The following is a 20,416-nucleotide window of genomic DNA, read 5'->3' on the forward strand; positions in this document are numbered from 1 at the left end:
GGAGAACTGCACGCCCCACATGGAGACTGGCAACCCTAACGTCTGGGTTAAGGATCTGCATCGGGCATACTTTGTCCAAAGGGCCTCCACATTCCTAGAGCCAGCCCTATCTGCATCAGTGTTCTTATAAGTGAGAAGTTGTTTGCAGTTACAGACAGAACTGGGGGAGAGTCGTTATCAAAGAGCTGTGTTTTGTTTCACCAGGCTGTGTTTTAATGAAGAAACCGCAGAGCTGCTAACAGTGGTACAGGCGGAGGCTGAAGACCTCAGAGGCAAACCATGCCGTCGTCATGGAAACTCATGCTGTTTCTGTCACTCACTAGCTGTCTTACAGGTAAGAACAAAACTCTTACCCTTTCATTTTAAGGAGGTGCAAGGAGAAGAAGGAAGCACAGGAAGAAGTAAACAGCACTGGGGGGAAATGCACATTCTTTTTTTTATATAAATATTTTTATTGAATTTTAATAATAAATGGGATACAGAAGGAAAGAAGGGCAAGGAAATAAAAAAATAATAGATAGATAGATAGATAGATAGATAGATAGATAGATAGATAGATAGATAGATAGATATTATACAGCATTAATATATCTAGTACCGCCCCTTTATAGGGTGGGGACGGACTTTCAGAACACCAGTGTTTAGGGTTGCCAACCTCCAGGTGAGCCCAGAGATCTCCCAGAATTACAACTAATCTCCAGACTGCAGGGATGGGTTTCCCTGAAGAAAAAGGCTGCTTTGGAGGGTGGACTCTATGGCATTATACTCCGCTGAGGCACCTTCCCTTCCCAGATTCTGCTATCCTCATGCTCAAACTCAAATCTCCAGGAATTTCCCAACAGGAAGTTGGCAGTTCTAGGGTTAGAAGAGTTCTGTTTAGCTGGGTTGGTCCTGAAGCTGGCTAAGTATTGCATAGCAAGGGCACAATCCACAAAGGTCTGTGTCAAACCGTTCCTCAAGTGTAAACACAAGAACCAGGCCCTGCCAATAGGGTTGACAGCTCTGGGTTGGGCAATACCTCAAGATTTTGGGGGTGGAGCCTGGAAAGGACAGGGTTTGGGGAGAAGTGGCACCTCAGCAGGGTACACTGCCATAAAGTCCACCCTCCAAAACAGCCATTTTCTTCAGAGGAACTGATCCCTATTGTCTGGAGATCAGTAGTAATAGTGGGAGAGCTCCAGGCCCCAATTGGAGGTTGGCAACTCTAATTGCCAGCCCCAGGCAAACTGAGGAGCTGTTTCAACCGAATGGGCCTGCAGATATATCCTGCCTGCAAATGTTGTTTGAAATTGAGCAGAGCAGTGACTCACAGCCACACTTGGTCAAATGTTGCATCAGATCCTGGAAAGACACTCCATTCTTGCTTTATCTGGGTGGGCATTGTTACAGTGGGTATCAGCAGTCCCTGCAGCCTGGACCAAAGAAATTAAGGTTCATGGCTCCTCTGTAGGGTTGCCATCTCCAGGTTAGGAAATACCTGGAGATTTTGGGGGTGGAGCCTAAGGAGGGTGGGGTTTGGGGAAGGGAGGTACTTCAGTGGGGTTCAATGCCATATAGTCCACCTTCCAAAGTGGCCATTTTCTCCAGGTGAACTGACCTCTGCTGCCTGGAGATCAGTTGTAATAGCGGGAGATCTCCAGCTACCACCTGGAGGTTGGCAACCCTACTCCTCTGGTGCTTTCCAGCTGAGAAAGTGAGCTTGGTGTTATGGCAAGATTTGCATCAGGTGAAGTAAGAGGTCTTGTCGAGCTAAGCAGCATCTCTGAGTTTCCCTGAATGCCTTTTATGGTTTATGTGTACCACAATTCTGCCTGTGAGAGTTAGTCAACTGGAATAAAGGCATTATTGAATCCTGTGCCACAAACTTGACATTTTGCTCTGCAAATCATAAACTTATAAATCTGGGCTGAATGGTGGCTTGCAAAATTGAAGTTTTGGTTTGGGTCAAATTGTTTAGAAGACTTCTTGTTTGTTGTTTCTGTCTATTCTGCGGATTCATAGTCATTCATTTTGGGGAGGTTTGTTTTTAAACGAATAAGATACAGTGATTTTATCTTGGTTTCAGAAATGTGGGTGCATTGGGTAGGATGAGATATGTATTATTTGCTCAAATTCTGACATTTTAAAAAAAGATGTAGCTTAACTATGTTGAAGTCTTTTGTTTCCCGTGGTTTTCTATTTGTTGATATTTCAACATAGAGATTTTGAAACAGAGTAGGGTAAAATCGGAGCCAGGATTAGATCATCTTGAGCATGATCAACAGGATTTTTTGTTTGTTTGCTTGTTTGTTTGGAATGGAACAAGCTGCTTGTGAAAGCACCCTCACTTTGCCTTGTTTTGAGAAACATGTCCAAACCACACTTGGACGCTGTGAACTGCTTCTGAAATTCTTTGTATCTCAGCTGTAATTCCTTCTTCCTCTTCTACTTAAGGATAATACGACTCCTTTATGTCTCCTGTTAAATAGAAAGAAGGAAAGATCATTCACATTGTATTTATTGTGATTGCTGGCACAACTTTGTGTGTAACTGTATTGTTGATACTGTATTGCACTGGGAACTTGTTTATACTTATTCACTTTGTCGTTAGAATATACTTTACATTGGGTGTACCGTATATACCCGTGTATAGGCCGACCCGCGTATAAGCCGAGGTGCCTAATTTCTCCCCAAAAATGGGGAAAAATTAGGCACCCGCGTATAAGCCGAGGGTCGGCTTATAACCCCTCCCCCCCCCCAGCAGGCTTACCTTATCCAGAGGCAGGAGGTGGCGGCAGGGGACCCCCAGTGGCCCGGGAGGCCCCGCAGGCCGCTCCTAGGCCGCTCCAGGCCGGGCGAAGGCTGTACCCCCCCCCCCCCCGCGGCCCAGGAGGCCTTCCCAGGCCGGTCCTGGCCGGGGGGAGCCGCGCACGCCTGGCGGGAGCGGCGGCGCGCCCCTGCAGCGGCTGTAGGAGGCCCTCCCAGGCCGGTGCCGGCCAGGAGGAGCCGGGCGCGCCCGGCAGCAATCGCGCCCGGCCCAGCAAAGGCCCTCCGAGGCCGGTGCCAGCCAGGAGGAGCTGGGCGCGCCCGGCAGCGATCGCGCCCGGCCCTGCAAAGGCCCTCCCAGGGCGCTCCTGGCCGGGGGAAGCCGTGCTGGCCTGTCGACGATGGCGGCGGAGGTAAGTTCCCCCCTCCCTCCTCCTCCTCCTCCCCCTCCCCCTCCCCCCTCCCTCCTCCCCTACCCTACCGTATTGACCCGCGTATAAGCCGAGGCCGACTTTTTCAGCCCTTTTTTGGGGCTGAAAATCTTGGCTTATACGCGAGTATATACGGTATATTACTTGTTGCCTTTCTGTGCGCTTTTGGGTTTAACTTCCAGGTACTAGCAGGAGATCTCCTGCTATTACAACTGATCTCCCGCCGATAGAGATCAGTTTACCTGGAGAAAATGACCGCTTTGGCAATTGGACTCTATGGCATTGAAGTCTCCCCCCCCCTCCTCAGGCTCTGCCCCAAAAACATCCCGCTGGTAGTGAAGAGGGACCCGGAAACCCTAATGTATATGTATGTGTATATAGCACTTCCCTTGAAATTAAATGCTAAGCAGAGAATTAGTTTGAAGAATCACAAAACACTGAATGCATTAGTCAGTCACCCAGGAACGCTGTTTAAAATTAAATACTCATTCTGGTTTTTTTGTTTGCAGTTGCTATTGATTCCTGCCAGGTATTCACTGAGGTCTGTTTTATCCTCTTTAATTTGTTGACTAGATCCCTAGGTTTATTGCAGCTTTGCTAAAGAAGATTATTGCAGAAAAACAATGTTTGATTCACCGTTATTGCGTGTTGCATTTACCTCTACAAGTGACGTTTGTGTTTCTTGAAATTTTCATGCATTAATAGCCGCACTGTCCGCTGTTTCTAGAACGTATCGTCCAATGAGTGTTGACTATCAAAATGTCCATCATTAGGACAGCAGGACCTTGCATGGAGGAAGGCTTTGTATATTGCAGGGATTCCTGGAGCATGCGCTCAGGGATATTGCATATTCCAATGTTATGGGATTAGGATTGGCAAAGGTGGACCATTTTGTTGTAAGGCTGATGGTTCAGTTTTATCCTCAACGTTACACTGTGCCCAAGTCTAGTGCTTTATTTTTTTTCCTTAGGAGAGACTGGCAGGCATTTGTTTATTAGAAGAAAGTAAAGGGATGCTGTTTGATTGCTTTAAGAATATGTTAAGTCTTCTTCTGGAAATCCCAGTGTCTGGGGCCTAGAGCAGTGGTGCTGGCACTTGGCCAGTTGTTTCTGAACTTCCAGTCTGTTGTACTATAGAACTTACTGGAAATAAGGTTGCCAACCTCCAGGTGGTGGCTGAAGATCTCCTGGGATTACAACTGATCTCCAGGCGACAGAGATCAGTTCATCAGAAGAAAATGGAGATCTCCAACCACCACCTGGAAGTTGGCAACCATACTGATTAGGGGCATTTTTTTAGAATTTATTTTACTTAGTTTATAGTCCACCTTCCATGTTGAGACCGAAGGTGAGTTACAGGATACAAAACAAAGCAAATAGACAGCATAAAACAATCAAGAAACTGTACAATTGGACTAGCATTATAGAACTGGAGAACAATGTAAAGAAGAAGCTATCTAAGGCAAGGTATACAACAAACAATACTAGTCTTCCTGTCCTCACTGGCTCTCTCACATTCTCACCTACTCTCACAGCAGGAGAAGGGGGGGGTGCCATTGCAGATGAGGCAACAGCTTGCCATGTCCATTAAGATCTAGGAAGTTCCCCAATCTCTATGGTCTTTACTATAGAGATAGGAGGAATTCCTAGAGCATTCCACAATGCTTGCCCTTCCCATTTTCTCATCTCCAAAAGCTCCCAGAATTCCCAGACACAGGCCTGACAACCCTAAACAACACAGAAGGTGGATTACAAAAGCAATGCAGTAAAAGCAGGTGATACTTAAAATAATCATTACAGTGGATTATTTATTTTATTTATTTATTATTTCAATTTCTGACTCACCCTCCCCGGCAAAAGCCGGGCTCAGGGTGAGTAACAATACTAAAATCAACAGACAAGTCATGATAATTTAAGTTTTTAAACTATAAATCGCCATTAAAATAATCTAAAATACCAATCTAAAATATCCATCTAAAATATCAGATGTTGCTAAATGCAGTAATCGCCGAGAGGGCAGATAGGGACAAACCCCTTCTAATTCATGTAAACAATACATGAATTCAAGGAGAGCCAGCGTGGTGTATTGGTTAAGAGCGGTGGTTTGGAGCGGTGGACTCTGATCTGGAGAACTGGGTTTGATCCCCACTCCTCCACATGAGAGGCAGACACTAATCTGGTGAGCTGGATTTGTTCCCCCACTCCTACACATAAAGGCAGCTGGGTGACCTTGGGCTAGTCACAGCTCTCTTAGTGCTCTCTCAGTCCCACCTACCTCACAGGGTGTCTGTTGTGGGGAGGGGAAGGGAAGATGACTGTAAGCCAGTTTGATTCTTCCTTAAGTGGTAGAACGAGTCAGCATATAAAAACCAACTCTTCTTCTTCTTCTAATAGAGAATCCTATTCAACTATAAAGGTGTTGTCCTGGGTTGTTGCATTCTACTATAGTTTTAATCTCTATTTAAATGCACTCTTCATGCTCCTGATGCCGCTAGCCTGCTCCTACCTGCAATGCCCTTCTTATGTTCTGCTTCTTTGTAACGCCGGGGTATGATAGAATGTTGACAGAGTGGGATGAAAGGTAGGCAACTGGCTCGCAGGTACAGAGATAATTGAATTGGAAGCTGATAGGATCAGGCTGGTTGTCAAGGTAAGCTCTAATTCGAAGAATGCACTTTTGCCTTTGTCCCTTTTGACATTTGATCGCACTGCTCGGCAATTACGCCTGTGTTGCGTTCCTGCACTCACCGAAGCATGTGTACTGCTGAAAATGCTTTCTTCTATTGATTGTGTTCCCACATGGTTCACTAAGCCAGGCACTTTAGCATTTCAGCTATCGGGATTCTGGGCTGCACACTTTGGGACGAAAGTGTGCTGGCTGTGGACACTGGTCGTAAAACCATGTTTAGAGACAGCCTTTAAATATTAAGATCACAACAGCACTGTGAGGAAAGGACATCTATTCAGGCCAGCATTAAATAGAAAAGAGATTTGATGCTGAATAAAAGAATGGGGTTCCTCCAACTGGGTCACATCAGAGACAAGAATCATAGAATCATAGAGTTGGAAGGGATCACCAGGGTCATCTAGTCCAACCCTCTGCACATTGTATAGGAAATTTACAACTTCCTCCCCCCTACACCCCCAGGGACCCCTGTTACATGCCCTGAATATGGCAAAAAAAACAAAAAACCTCCAGGATCCCTGCCCATACTGGTCTGAAGGAAAATTGCTTCCTGACCCCAAAGTGGTGTTCAGCATTTCTCTGGGCATGTAAGAGGGCCACGGGAGCCAAACACTGATGCAACCCTTCCTGCCCTCCGTCTCATGATCTGCCTTAGTTCACAGAATCAGCACTGTTGTCAGATGGCCATCAAGCGTCTGCTAAAAAACCTCCAAAGAAGGAGAGCCCACCACCTTCCGAGAAAGCCTGTTCCACTGAGGAGATGCTCTAACTGTCAGGAAGTTCTTCCTAATGTTTACCCCAAAACTCTTTTGATTTAATTTCAACCTGTTGGCAATAGAAAACAACTCCGCTCCATTCTCTATATGAAAGCCCTTCAAGTACTTGAAGATGGCTGTCATACCACCTCTCAGTCATCTCCTCTCCAGGCTAAACATACTGAGCTCCTTCAACCTTTCCTCATAGGACTTGGTCTCCAGACCCCTCACTGTCTTCGTCACCCTCCTATGGAGACGTTCCCACTTGTGTATATCCTTCTTAAATTGGAGTGCCCAAAACTGAACACAATACTCTAGGTGAGGTCTAACCAGAGCAGAGTAAAGTGATACCATCACTTCATGTGATCTGGACACTATACTTCTGTTGATGCAGCCCAAGATCGCATTTGCCTTTTAGCTACCGCATCACACTGCTGACTCATGTTCAGTGTTTGGTCTACTAAGACCCCAAGATCCTTTTCGCACACACTACTGCCAAGACAAGTCTCCTCCATCCTATAACTATGCATTTGATTTTTCCTACCTAAATGCAGAACTTGACATTTATCTCAGTTGAAATTCATTTTATTTGTTTTAGCCCAATTCTCCAGCCTGTCAAAATCATCCTGTATCCTGTATCCTGGCTCTGTTTTCTACCATATTTGATACCCCTCCCAATTTAGTATCATCTGTAAATTTAATAAGCATCCCCTCTATTCCTTCATCCAAATCATTTATACATATTTTGAACACCATAGGGCCCAGGACAGATCCCTGAGGCAATCCACTAGTCACTCCTCTCCAAATGGATGAGGAACCATTAACGAGCATTCTTTGGGTACGATCTGTCAACCAGTTACAGATCCACCTAACAGTAATAGGATCTAAACCACATTGTACCAACTTGTCAACATGAATATTATGTGGAACCTTATCAAATGCCTTACTGAAATCAAGATAAATAATGTCCACAGCATTCCCCTGATCAAACAAGGTAGTAACTTTCTCAAAAAAAGGAGATAAGGTTAGTCTGACATGACGTGTTTTTGAGAAACTGGTACTGGCTCTTAGTAATCACAGCCATCCTTTCTAAATGCTCAAGGACTGACTGCTTGATCATTTGTTCTAAAGCTTTTCCAGGTATAAAAGTTAAGCTGATGAATCGGTAGTTTCCTGGATCCTCCCTCCCCCTTCTTGACGATGGAGACAACATGTGCCCACCTTCAGTCTTGTGGCACCTCACCTGTTCTCCAAGAATTCTCAAAAATAATAGGCAGAGGCCCAGAAATAAGTCACTATGTAGTACATTTTCTTCTTTGCACTCATTGCTAAACTCCAGAAAGCTTTCTTTCTTTCTTTCTTTCTTTCTTTCTTTCTTTCTTTCTTTCTTTCTTTCTTTCTTTCTTTCTTTCTTTCTTTCTTTCTTTCTGTCTGTCTGTCTGTCTGTCTGTCTGTCTTTCTTGTCTAAGTAAACATTTACAGTTGCCATCCTCCAGGTGGGGCCTGGTGTTCTCACAGCATTATAACAGAGCTCCAGACTACATAGCTCTGTTTCCCTGGAGAAAATGGCTGCTTTGGAGGATGGATTCTATAGCATTATACCCCATGAAAGTCACTCCCATCCCCAAACTCCACCATTCCCAGGCTCCTCCCCCCAAATCTCCAGGAAATTCCCAGTCCGGAGCTGGCAACCCTTTAAACCTGCAGTGCAATCTTAAACAGAGTTACACCATTCTAAATCCATTGAAGCCACGGGGCTTAGAAGGGTTAACTTTGCTTAGGATAGCTCTGATACTACTCCTTTTAGCTGGCAGGTTGAAAACTGTTTTTATCCACTGGATTTTTGGATTCTGTGGGATGCCAATATTTTTAATGCTACTTTCCCCACTATGTTGTGGTTATTGGTATTGTAGCATTGTACACATGTTTTAATGTATCCTTAGTCTTCTGAATGTTTCTCAAAGATTGTAATGTATTTGATGGTTCTTAGGCACAGCGGGGCTTCTAGTTTACTCTCTCCCCATAGGCTAAAATGTAATAGAGAACCAAATGAATAAAACAATACAACCCACAAGATCAAACACCGAAAGCTGCGACTTTTAAGGATTTAGGGAGCCACAGCTCCACGCTGCTGCGTTTAGCTAGAAGTCAGGAGTGAATTGTAGGGGTTGAGGGCGTGGAACACTAATCAGCTAAAATTAATGTATCTCGCTCTCTCGATCCTACATCTCACGCCTGGCTTTTAACTAAACAGTGCAGTTTCTTCAGACCACAGATTCACATGCACGGGCATCTGCTCTGGGACCCCGAGCTGGCTGCTTCAAACCGGAAAACAGCAGGGCTTCGCCGAACAGCCGGTCATGCCACTTCTACAGCAGTGCCCAAATTGCCCTTAAGAGATGAACACGTGTAGCACGAATACAAGTTTCGGCACCCCTGCCTGCCATTTTGACTCCCAGCTGCTGGTGGGAGAAAGAACTTGCGTCTCTTCTTATTAGATCCCCCCCCCCCTCCATCTGGCAAGCTGAGTATAACTGACGGAAAAATCTCTGAATGCTTCCCCAAAAAACCTGCCTGGCATGCACCATTTGGAGTCCTCGCGATCCCTGCCAGTGTGAAGATTCATTGCCTGAAGGATCAAAAAGTCATTAACCGAGTCCCATCCAATATGTGTGCCTCTCACTCCGGCCAGGGCGTTTTTCTCTCCTCTTACTTGCACCTTCTTTCCAGTTTCGTCAACTCTGGCGGACATGAGAGTTTGACAGTTTGTGTAAGATGGCTTGTTCCTGCCCAGTGGATAAGGCATTGAGGAAATGGAGCCACCTGTCATTTGGCAAGTCAGATAGGAAAACATGCTCGCGTTTCCTCCAAGAATGTGTGGCAGAAAGGGTTGTGTATTTGCCTAATGCTCGTACAGAGGCTGTATTTCTGGAACAAGCCCTTCCATGAGAAGACCTCCTTCACATGCCAAGAGTTCCTTTATGCCAAAGGGATGGTAGTATCACTCCTACCTCAGGCCTTGTATTATACAGGCCTAGTGAGGCATGGAGGTAAGTGCCCCGTGGCAAACAGTGGTAAGCTGCAGTACTGCAGTCAAAGCTCTGCTCACCATCTGAGTTCGATCCCGACGGAAGTTGGTTTCAGGTAGCCAGCTCAAGGTTGACTCAGCCTTCCATCCTTCTGAGGTCGGTGAAATGAGTACCCGGCTTGCCAGGGGTAAAGTGTAGATGACTGGGGAAGGCAATGACAAACCACTGGTTTTTGTACCCTGCTTTTCTCTACCTTTAAGGAGTCTCAAAACGCTTTACAATCACCTTCCCACCCACAACAGGCACCTTGTGAGGTAGGTGGGGCTGAGAGAGTTCTGAGAAAACGATGACTAGCCCAAGGTCACCCAGCAGGCTTCATGTGGAAGAGTGGGGAATCAAAACCAGTTCACCAGATTAGAGTCCACCACTCATGTGGATGAGTGGAGAATCAAAACTGGCTATTCAGATTAGAGTCTACCACTCTTAACCACTACACCATGCTTTAAGACTCTTTAAGGTAGAGAAAAGCATGGTATAAAAACCAACTCTTCTTCTTCTTCTAGCTAGCACTTTGGAAATGATTTACTTGTGGTGTGATCCCATGCTAATCTGAGAATGTGTATATAAAGACCCAATGTTGGTTCCACCTCAAGTAGTCATCCCTTAAGAAAGAGGGCAGGCTAAATTAATGTGAGGAGAAGCCATGATATTGCCCTCCCCCATCTTCCTTTATGCACAGATTATCATTGTGGGGTGGGATCGCACCACCGGGAAATGGTTCCTACACTGTTATGTAGGTATAGCTGAGAGACAATCACCTCTTGAGGTGGCCTAACAGCTGGAACATAATTAAGCACTTTTCTCTTAGGGCTCTACAAAATGCCCATGTAATGACACAAGACAGCAGTGGTAGAAACATTTCACAGTCTTTTTATGGCATATTCCCCCCCACCCCGGGCCAGTACTCTGGAGAAATGTGTCTTACGAGGGAGCTGAACTTAGGGGCACAGGCTATGTAGGCAAGAAATGAAAGCAATAAATAAAGTAAGAGGAGAGGAAAAAGACTGAATAAAAAGGTTTGTTTACAAATCTGGCAATGGGAGGAACAAACATAAGAGGTGTGTTAAGATGGGAACATGAGGAAACAACTTGAGAAGATTGAGAAGATGATTAGCACATTACCTTTGATACTTTTTGCAGGACAATGATTCAGCTCAACCCAACCCCTTTCTGACTATATATTACTCTTCCTACACACTTGACACTGAGAGACACTGTCCTTCAGTGTTACTCCTCTGAAGATGCCTGCCACAGCTGCTGGCGAAACGTCAGGAAAGAAAATACCAAGACCACGGTTACACAGCCCGGATAACCTACAAGAACCAATGAACTCTGACCGTGAAAGCCTTCGACAATAACTTGAGAAGAACTCCTAGCAGTGGTTAAGGAAGACACAAGCGGTAAAAGCTCAGGGAGATTTGGTGCCAGAGTTGAGCCAGAGTTACCCATGAAACAGGATCCAGGAATCAAAGATGACCCCAAGAATTGGAGCCAAAAATCAAGCAGGAAATCAGAACTAAGAGCCAAAGCCTGTAATTACTATTGGTGTCCATGAACAGTCTGATTGGTAGCCCTGGGGTCTAATCAGATGAACTCATCTGTAGGCTCTTGTTTGGAGCTCTGGTGGTATTTGTCAAATGGCCGTGAGGAAATAGGGTCTGAGCCTTCTGAAGGAAGTGGTCAGCAGGGGACTGGCAATGCTTTGAGAATTGTGGACTCAATGGTGGTAGAGAGGCAGCGTGGTGTAGTGGTTAAGAGTGGTGTGGACTCTGATCTGAAGAATCAGGTTTGATTCCCCACTCCTCCAAATGAGCAGCGGAGGCTAATCTGGTGAACTGGATTTGTTTTCCCCCTCCTACACATGAAGCCAGCTGGGTACCTCAGGCTAGTCACATTCTCTTAACCCCACCTACCTCCCAGGGTGTCTGTTGTGGGGAGGGGAAGGGAAGGGAAGGTGATTGTAAGCCAGTTTGATTCTACCTTAAGTGGTGGAGAAAGTCGGCATATAAACCAACTATTTTTCTCCTCCTTCTCCCAATTGAGTTCCCTCCCAGTCCCCACCCTTCCCTCCCTGGGGCTCTACTCCAGGGTTGCCACATCCCCCCAGCCACTGGTAGAGTTTGGGGAGGTAGGGTTGCCAGATCCAGGTTGGGAAACTCCTGGAGATTTGGGGACGGAGACTGGAGAGGACAGGGACCTCAGTTTGTGTGTGTGTGTGTGTGTGTATGCATATGATACTGTAAAATGTATATGTGTTACAGGAAAAAAGAAACAGAAAATGATGTGAAAATAAAGAATAGATAGTTTGATTTACACAAGGGGGAAGTGAAATCAAAATGATCTGTTGCCTTTGTATCCTGCCCTTTCTCCTAGGAGCCCCAGGTGAGGGTTTCTAGCTGTGTGCACATATAGAACACATGAACACATGAAGCCGCCTTATACTGAATCAGACCCTTAGTCCATCAAAGTCATTACTGTCTACTCAGACCAGCAGCGGTTCTCCGGGGTCTCAGGCAGAGGTCTTTCACATCACCTGCTTGCCTAGTCCCTTTAACTGGAGATGCTGGGGATTGAAGCTGGGACCTTCTGCATGCCAAACAGATGCTCTACCACTGAGCCACAGCCCCTCCCCTTGCAAAGTTGCAAGGTTATCGACATACTAGTCTGGGATGCTTTAGCTGCAGGATATCAGGTTTTAGGTAATGGGACTGAATTATCTGGTCCCTTGGGTCGCTTCCAATTGGATGATTCTCTAATACATTTCCATGACACACACAACCTTTGGTTTACAATCAAATTACGTCCGGTCTAACAAGACACAGTTCAGAGACAAACACAATTTTTTTTTAAAAGAGAAAGTTAATTTGCTGCTCAGTGTGTATTGTTGGAAGCTGATGCGGTAGAAGGCAGCGCTCTTCCTTGGCTCCATAAAGTTTGGTCTCTAGCAACTGTGTTGCTCAGTGAAGTGTTTCGATAGGTAGCTTTTCCTCATTAAGTGCGGTAGTGTGAAAACTCCTGATAATGCCGAAGAGTGTGCATCCTAAGCTTTTAACTCTTCTTTGCAGCATGGCTGGCTGTGTCCTCTTTTTAAAAAACACTCTTTTAAGAAAGAGGCGACTTCCTCATCCTTTCGTAGTTATTTCATTTCACGCCCTGTACGATCTCCATCCCGGTGCCAAAGGAAGCCTGCGGTTCGGTAAAGTGAGGGATGAAGATGTCAGACTGGGAGGTTAAACATGTGCCACGCACCTCGGCGTCTGCCGCCATAATGAGCAGTGTGCTGGCAGCATGGTGGGGCTTCCTCGGTCTGTGGGAGCTCTTAGTCCCGTGGGCCACTGCGGGAAAGAGTGCTTTAGTTAATAGGTAGCTGCAGTTTACGTCTGTGCAAAGCTTGTAGGTAGCCGACCATGGCTCATCGCACACTTTTTCAATGGTGCTGTTTTAGCTCAGTACCATGCTGTGAGTGGTAGGCTCTAAATGCAGAAGAATGCTGGGGGAATCTCTTTACGGGAGATCAGAAGACTGGAAAGAAATAATAGACATCCCCCCTTCCCCAAGAGGTGTGGGGCTATCACTGTTCCTTAGAATCAAACCAAGATCCCCAGTGTTTTTTGTTTCCTCATCTCCTCCAGGTTAAGCAGAAGTTTTATTTATTAAAATATTGAGAGAGAGTGAGAGAGGGAGAGAGAGGGAGGGAGGGGGAGGGAGGGAGGGAGAGAGAGAGAGAGAGAGAGAGATTGATTAAAGTGTCAGACTAGGATCTGGGAAACCCAGGTTCACATCCCCACTCTGCCATGGAAGCTTGCTGGGTGACCATGGCCCAGCCACACCCTCAGCCTAACTTACCTCGCAGACTTGTCAGAGGATAAAACAGAAGAGGAGAATGTCGTAAGTCACTTTGGGTCCCCATTGAGGAGCAAGGTGGGATATAAATGAAGTAAATGAAATAGAACCTGGGTCTCCCAGAGCCTAGTCCAAGACTCTAACCACTGTACGCTTAGAGCTGTTCAGCTTGGAAAGAAAGGGATTAAGGGGAGGCATGATAGAGGCCTATAAAATTATGCATGGTATGGAGAGAGTGGACAGGGAGACGCTTTTCTCCCTCTCTCATAATGCCAGAATGCGGGGTCATCTGCTGAAGCTGGAGGGTGAGAGATTCAAAACTGATAAAAGAAAGTATTTCTTCACACAATGCATAGTTAAATTATGGAACTCCCTGCCCCAGGATGTGGTGATGGCTGCCAACTTGGAAGGCTTTAAGAGGGAAGTGGACACGTTCATGGAAGAGAGGAGTATTCATGGCTACTAGTAAAAATGGATACTAGTCATGATGCATACTTATTCTCTCCAGGATCAGAGGAGCATGCCTATTTTATTAGGTGCAGTGGAACAGAGGCAGGATGGTGCTGCTGCAGTCGTCTTGTTGGTGGGCTTCCTAGAGGCACCTGGTTGGCCACTGTGTGAGCAGACTGCTGTATTTGATGGTTTTTTATGATTTTTTTAAATTTTTATTTTTATGATTGCTGGCCTCCCTAACCCTCACTGCTGTTGTACTTAGTTCCATCTGCTCGCCTAGTTGTAATTCATTTTACACTTTAGAGGCACCTTAAGTAATTTTAGGGTATTTGGTTTATATAATTTTATAGGGCTATTTTAAATGTTTTAATTGTTTTATTGACTAAATGGGATATTATTTCCTTGTAAGCTGCTCTGAGCCTGGTATTGGCCGAGGAGAGCAGGGTATTAAATTGATGATGATGATGATGATGATGATGATGATGATGATATACCTTGATCCAGCTAGTTGGCCTTTCTTATGTTCTTACCACACACTACAGGTGTGGTGGGCTGGAGAGAGTCGGCATAAGGGACTTGTTCCTGTGCCCCAAAGTGCACTTGTTAGCCCAAGAGAAGCCCGAAAGAAGATTCTAATCTTGTGGGACTTTGGTGCATTGGTGATGGGTTGTTCTATGAGTCTTTCTAAAGCAGGTGACATGGTAGCAAGGGGAGGAAAATCTGAATCTAAAGGAGATCTGGGCCATGGTTCTTTTCCTTGCGTCCCCTCTGGATCTTGGAACATCTATAAAAACTCAAACCTGATAGGGCCACAGTACTGTCCCAACATCTTTCTAAAACAAATGCCCTACTTGGGGGCAGGGGTTAAAACCTGATTGTTATCTGTTTCCTTTGTGGATCCTCAGGACAGATTCTCTTAGTGCATGCCAGCAACTGCCCACAGGGTCATAATTGCCCTCCTCCAAGCAGCCCAGAGCAGCATTTGATCCCCCAATGGATCACTATTGTAGAGGGACACACAAAAGCCCACCCACAATGAAGATGAGTCTGCCCATCAAAGGAAAGTTGCCAGTGGGATGATTGAAACATGGCTGTTTATAGCTTACACTCTCATCTTATTGCCATCTCTGTTTCACGGGCTTTTGTAGTGCTTCAAAAAGCTGTCAAACATGCTTGATCAGAGACGACAAGTGAAACAAAAGGAATGAGTATGTACGCTGCAGGAAACAATGGCTCCGTCGTACTATGGCAGTTCTCTCGAGAAAAGAAAACAGAAGATTTGGCCAGCTCTATGCTGTTAGCAGCATCTGATGCAAGCCAAACAGCGGAAGCATCTGCAAATCATGTCAGTGTCTCTATCAATTCAGTGAATCAGGTGACACTAATTAAAAGCTGGTTGAAAAGCACAAGAGGTCAGGGAACATTGGTGCAAAGTTACCAAAGTCCATTTGGTGTGAAAGATGACCCCTTGGTGAATATTATGAAGGCAACAGTATTGGATGCTGGAAAACCAGCAGGACTTAGAGTGCAACAAAAACAGGATCAGGTACCAAATAATGGACCATGATAGGTCATGGACAATTGCAGTTCAAGGACCATGATGGACCATGATGGGTCAAGAAAGTATCCTATGAGATCTAGGAATGTACTCCTTGTGACTCACCAAAGCGAGGGTTGCCAGCTCTGGGTTGGGAAATACATAGAGATTTAAGGGTGGAACCTGGGGAGGGCAGGGTTTGAGGAGGAGAGGAATTTCAGTGGAGTATATTGCCATGCAGCCTGCCTTCTAAAGCAGCCATTTTCTTAAGAGGGCTGATCTCCGTAAGCTGGAGATCAGTTGTAATTCCAGGAGATCTACGAGCCCTACCTAGAGGTTGGTAACACCAATCAAACTACAACCCCGCCCTACCTCTGAAGGAAGCAGTTGGGATCCCTGCGATCAGTGCCCTGCCCCCAGTTCCTGTTGCCCACAGCAAGAGAAAAATGTTAAGAAATGCAGCCTTGTGTACTGACCAGATATTCTTACTAAAAGTGACAAAGGATAGCATTAGGAATCACTGGAAACTCAATAGTTTTACCATAAAGTTTCTGTCCATTCCTAGAACTATCCTTTGTCGTTTCTGGGGTAGCTCTAGGAATCGCCGGAAACACTATGATTTTACCACTGAGTTTCCTGTACTTCCTAGAACTACTCTTTGTCACTTCTTGTAAGAACTTCTTGTAAGTACACAAGCCTGCATATTAAAAAAAAAACTCCTGTGATGCTTGCCCCACGGCCTTCCTGTCGGTTGCTAGGTACTGCCTGGTAACCCTATTTTGGAGTAAGCATTTTGGAATAAAATGATTTATTTATTTAGGTATTTAAACCCCCCACAGGTACCCAAAGTAACCTATAACATCATTCTCCCCGCCTTCATTTTATCCTCACAACAACCACCCTGTGAGGGAGAGCGACTACGTAGTGAGCTTGATTATTTATTCAAACTCTGGTCTTCCAGATCCTAGTCTGCCATTCTAGCCGCTGCATGCATCATGCTGGCTGTTCACTTTATTTATATTTCTGTACAGTGTTTCATTTCAGCTCAAAGTGGTAACGTTTACACTCGTTCCTATTACAATACAGAGGCACAGCCACACATAAGTTGTCCCATTCATTTTGACAGAAGGAACAGATCTGCATATGCAATGGATCTAAGATGACTTTCACTAGACTGCACAAACCATTCTGTGCACTGGATATCTAGATTAGAAGGTGAGCAGTTCTAACAAATTGTTAGTAATTGTCTTCCCTTCCAAATATCTCTGATCAGCTAAAAAAAAAAAAATAACATTGCAATGACAATTCAGGGAATGTTTCACCTTCATAACAAAGAAAAGATTTAAGAACGATCAGTAAATCATTAAAAAGCTGAATGAGAAAGAGGAAGATAGGAAACCTCTTCTTGACTCGTGGGGTTGGCGTGCTATATCTTGAAGTCTCCAACTTAATGGAAAGATAAAACAAGTATGATAAGATTAAATTATATCCATATCAAGAAGGAAAAGGATAGGAAGAACATAAGAAATTGTTACTCTCATAAATCTGGCTTCTCCATTCCCCATAATAAATCCCTGTTGCATTACCCAGTCAAAGAAAAAGGACAGTTTAGAATTGAAATAATAGACTAGTCGTCCTAAATCATGGTACCAATTATCTCCATAGAAGGAAGGTTATGTTTGTATGAATAAAATGAACATTTAGCAGTAGACATATTGGCAGAATTGTGAAGGATTTCACAGATGTTAAACACCTTGCATGGTAAATCATATCACACCCTTTAGTAGAGAGTAAAGTTGCCAGATAAAATCATAGAGTTTCTGATGGCTCCTAGAGCTGCCATACATAACTTCTGGGTTTTCATTGGAAGTGACATAGCAGCACAGATGATGATACCTTTTTGTGGCTGTTTTTCTCCCACTGCCGCTCAGAGAGGTGGTAGACAACTATGGCAGGTAACTAGGCAGATAACTAGCAGCAAGCTTGGCAGTTCTGGTAGAAAGGGGCACAAAATGAATTTTGGTTCATTTTAGGATTTTTTTGTCAGTTCAATTTCAGTCACCTTTAATGGCATGATAAAGGATTTTTTGTCATTCTTTATCTCTTTTATAGTTGTTTCTGCTGTTTTCAATTGGAAACAGCTTTCAACCTGTACTTCTGCACAAAATTTTCAGGGATTGTACCTTTCACTCAGGGGATACTGTGATGGACCCCTGCATAATGATGAGTTGTCCTGGTCATGGAACCTTAAGTGTAGGGTGGCCAACCTCCAGGTAGTAGCAGGAGATCTCCTGCTATTATAACTGATCTCCAGCCGATAGAGGTCAGTTCACCTGAAGAAAATGGCCGCTTTGGCAATAGGACTCTAAGGCATTGGTCCCTCCCCTCTCCAAACCCCGCCCTGGTCCGGCTCCACCCCCAACCTCCAGCCAGTGGCAAAAGGGGACCTGGCAACCCTACTTTAGTGACAGCAGGTTCGAACAGAACCCCCTCCCCATCCCCTGAGAATTCTACAGTTGGACTTTTATATTACTATTATTAACAACTTTTAAAATTGTTTAGACACTTCTGCGGAAGTCAGGTGAAGGGTCACTTTTTAAGGTGGGTGGAGGGTCAAAAGGGTATTTTGGCTTTGTTGAACTTTATAACTTCGTATAATCATAATTGATACTCTTTTGTATTTTCTTTTTCTTTTATTTTTTTGTTTTGTTTGTTGTTATTGTATTTGTTTGTTTTGTTTTATATTATAAAAATAAAAATATATATATATAAAAAAAGAATTCTACAGTTGGCAGTTGAGAGAGACCATTAGAAACAGACAGTTGGGAGCTGACTGTTGAAGCTGGCATCCCCATACCTCATGGCGGGGCCTGGTGTCCTCTAGGCTTGCCAGGCCCCACATCTCCACCATCGGGAGCTTTGCGGGGCAGGGGCCTTAGTCCCTATGTCACTTTTGGGTAAACCCGGAAGTGATGGGGACACTATAGCGATCTCGGCCCAAACTCTATGGTTTCCATAGAGTTTTAGCCGAGGGTGCTAGAGCGTCTGCGTCACTTTTGGGTTTACCCAAAAGTGACACATGCGCCCCTCAGCTGGCCGGCGGGCAGCCCGGTGGATGGGTGGTAGTTTACCCGCCACCACTGGGCAATTGGCAACCCTAGTGTCCTCCCATAATGCCAGCTGATCTCTAGATTTTTAGAGATCAGTTCTCCTGGAGGAAATGGAAGCTTTGGTGGGCAGATTCTATGGCATCACATCCCTCCCCTCTCCAAAGTCCACCCTCCCCAGGCATTGCCTCCAAATCGCTAGGAATTTCCCAAGCCAGACTTGGCAACTCTGATTCCCATATCTGAATCAAAGGCTTCAGATTATGCTGGCTGTTTATGGAGAAGCTGATAAAAAAGTGTTTCTAGTGAGAGTAAAACAGCAAAGTGCATTTTGGCGAGTTAATGCATAATTATTTGTTTATAAATGTATTTGACGTATTAAAAAATTTTCATTAAATCAATTCTGCATCCCCCAAAAGTTATAAAGCATCATCAGCTATAGTAGCATGCTGGTGTGGGGGGTTGTATTGTTTTATAGAACAGCTGCTTAGTTGTTGGCTATTTACATTTTATATTTGCTGTAGATAATCAAGAAATCCCAGAAAGGGCAAAATAGTATATTAGTGATGATTAAATAAAAATGAAACTCCACTTTAGCTGAAGATTCAAGAAAGGTAATTGGGAAAATGTTCTAATTTTCCTACCTAGTGGGAAAGTGAAATTGCTTAAATCTTATTAAGCCACCATTTTCTTCACTTCAAAATATTTTCCTTTGCCTGAGTTACCTCAGGAATTGCCCTGTGGTGAATATTGAATCAATGTCTAGTTGGCACTTCTCAGCCTGGTGTGTTTAAAGTACCAGCTAATCTTTTGTACCATGAGAGAAAAAAACATGTCCAATATCATATATTTATAAGATGTATCTACATGACACACCACTTTCAGTGCCTCGGCTTTCCCCCCAAAATCCTGGGAATTGTAGTTTTATGATGATACTATGAAATCTCTTGACAGAGATCCTCATGCCTGACACAGACGTGCAGTTCTCTGGGTTGCCCGGGAAGAAGGAATGCCTGTTTAATTGCTTTAAGGTTGCAGGCCTATACACCCTTGCTTGAGAGTAAGCCCTATTGAACTCAGATCCATTTACTTATAAAAGTGCTTACATGGAGCTGGAAAAGGTACAGAAAGGGGCAACCAAAATTGCTAGGGGATTGAAGCATCTTCCTCACGAGGAAAGGCTTAATGTTTGGGTTGACTTTGTTTAGATAACAGACAACTACAGGGGGAAATAATATTTATAAAATGAAATACGGCATGGAGACAGGAATTTTCTCACTCTCCCATAACATTAGAATTCAGGGAGACCTAATGAGATAGATGAGAAATAGATTCAGAACAGATAAAGTCATATATCTAATTCCAAATTGGGTAGGGTTGCCAACCTCCAGGTACTAGCTGGAGATCTCCTGCTATTACAACTGATCTCCAGCCAACAGAGATCAGTTCCCCTGGAGAAAATGGCCGCTTTAGCAATTGGACTCTATGGCATTGAAGTCCCTCCCCAAACCTCGCCCTCCTCAGGCTCCTCCCCAAAAACCTCCCACCAGTGATGAAGAGGGACCTGGCAACCCTAAAACTGTGCCATAGAGCATGGATCAATAGATCTGCAAAATGGAGTGAGGTCAGTTGGGAGGGATTTCTATAAAAAGGTGAAGGAAGTCCCAAATTTGCAGAAAAATCTGAAACCTTAAAACAGAAATACTACAGGGAATTAAAACTCCCTAAAATAATGGAAACAATGCCTGTAGCTCTAAAAAATAATGGCACT

The 20,416-nt window shown here is 44.6% G+C and overlaps 1 protein-coding gene across 1 annotated transcript in view; it reads left to right on the plus strand.

Moving 5' to 3' along the window:
- The first annotated feature begins 212 nt into the window (after nt 1-212).
- Nucleotides 213-20,416, plus strand: part of CNTN5 (contactin 5) — a 368,571-nt gene continuing 348,367 nt past the window's right edge. Inside the window, exon 1 of the mRNA XM_056858114.1 lies at nt 213-334. Within this exon, the coding sequence (XP_056714092.1) occupies nt 280-334 (55 nt within the window). The 5' untranslated portion in view covers nt 213-279. The remainder of the gene's footprint in view (nt 335-20,416) is intronic.

Source organism: Euleptes europaea, chromosome 12 (genome assembly GCF_029931775.1).
Source record: "Euleptes europaea isolate rEulEur1 chromosome 12, rEulEur1.hap1, whole genome shotgun sequence".
Lineage (NCBI taxonomy): Eukaryota > Metazoa > Chordata > Lepidosauria > Squamata > Sphaerodactylidae > Euleptes > Euleptes europaea.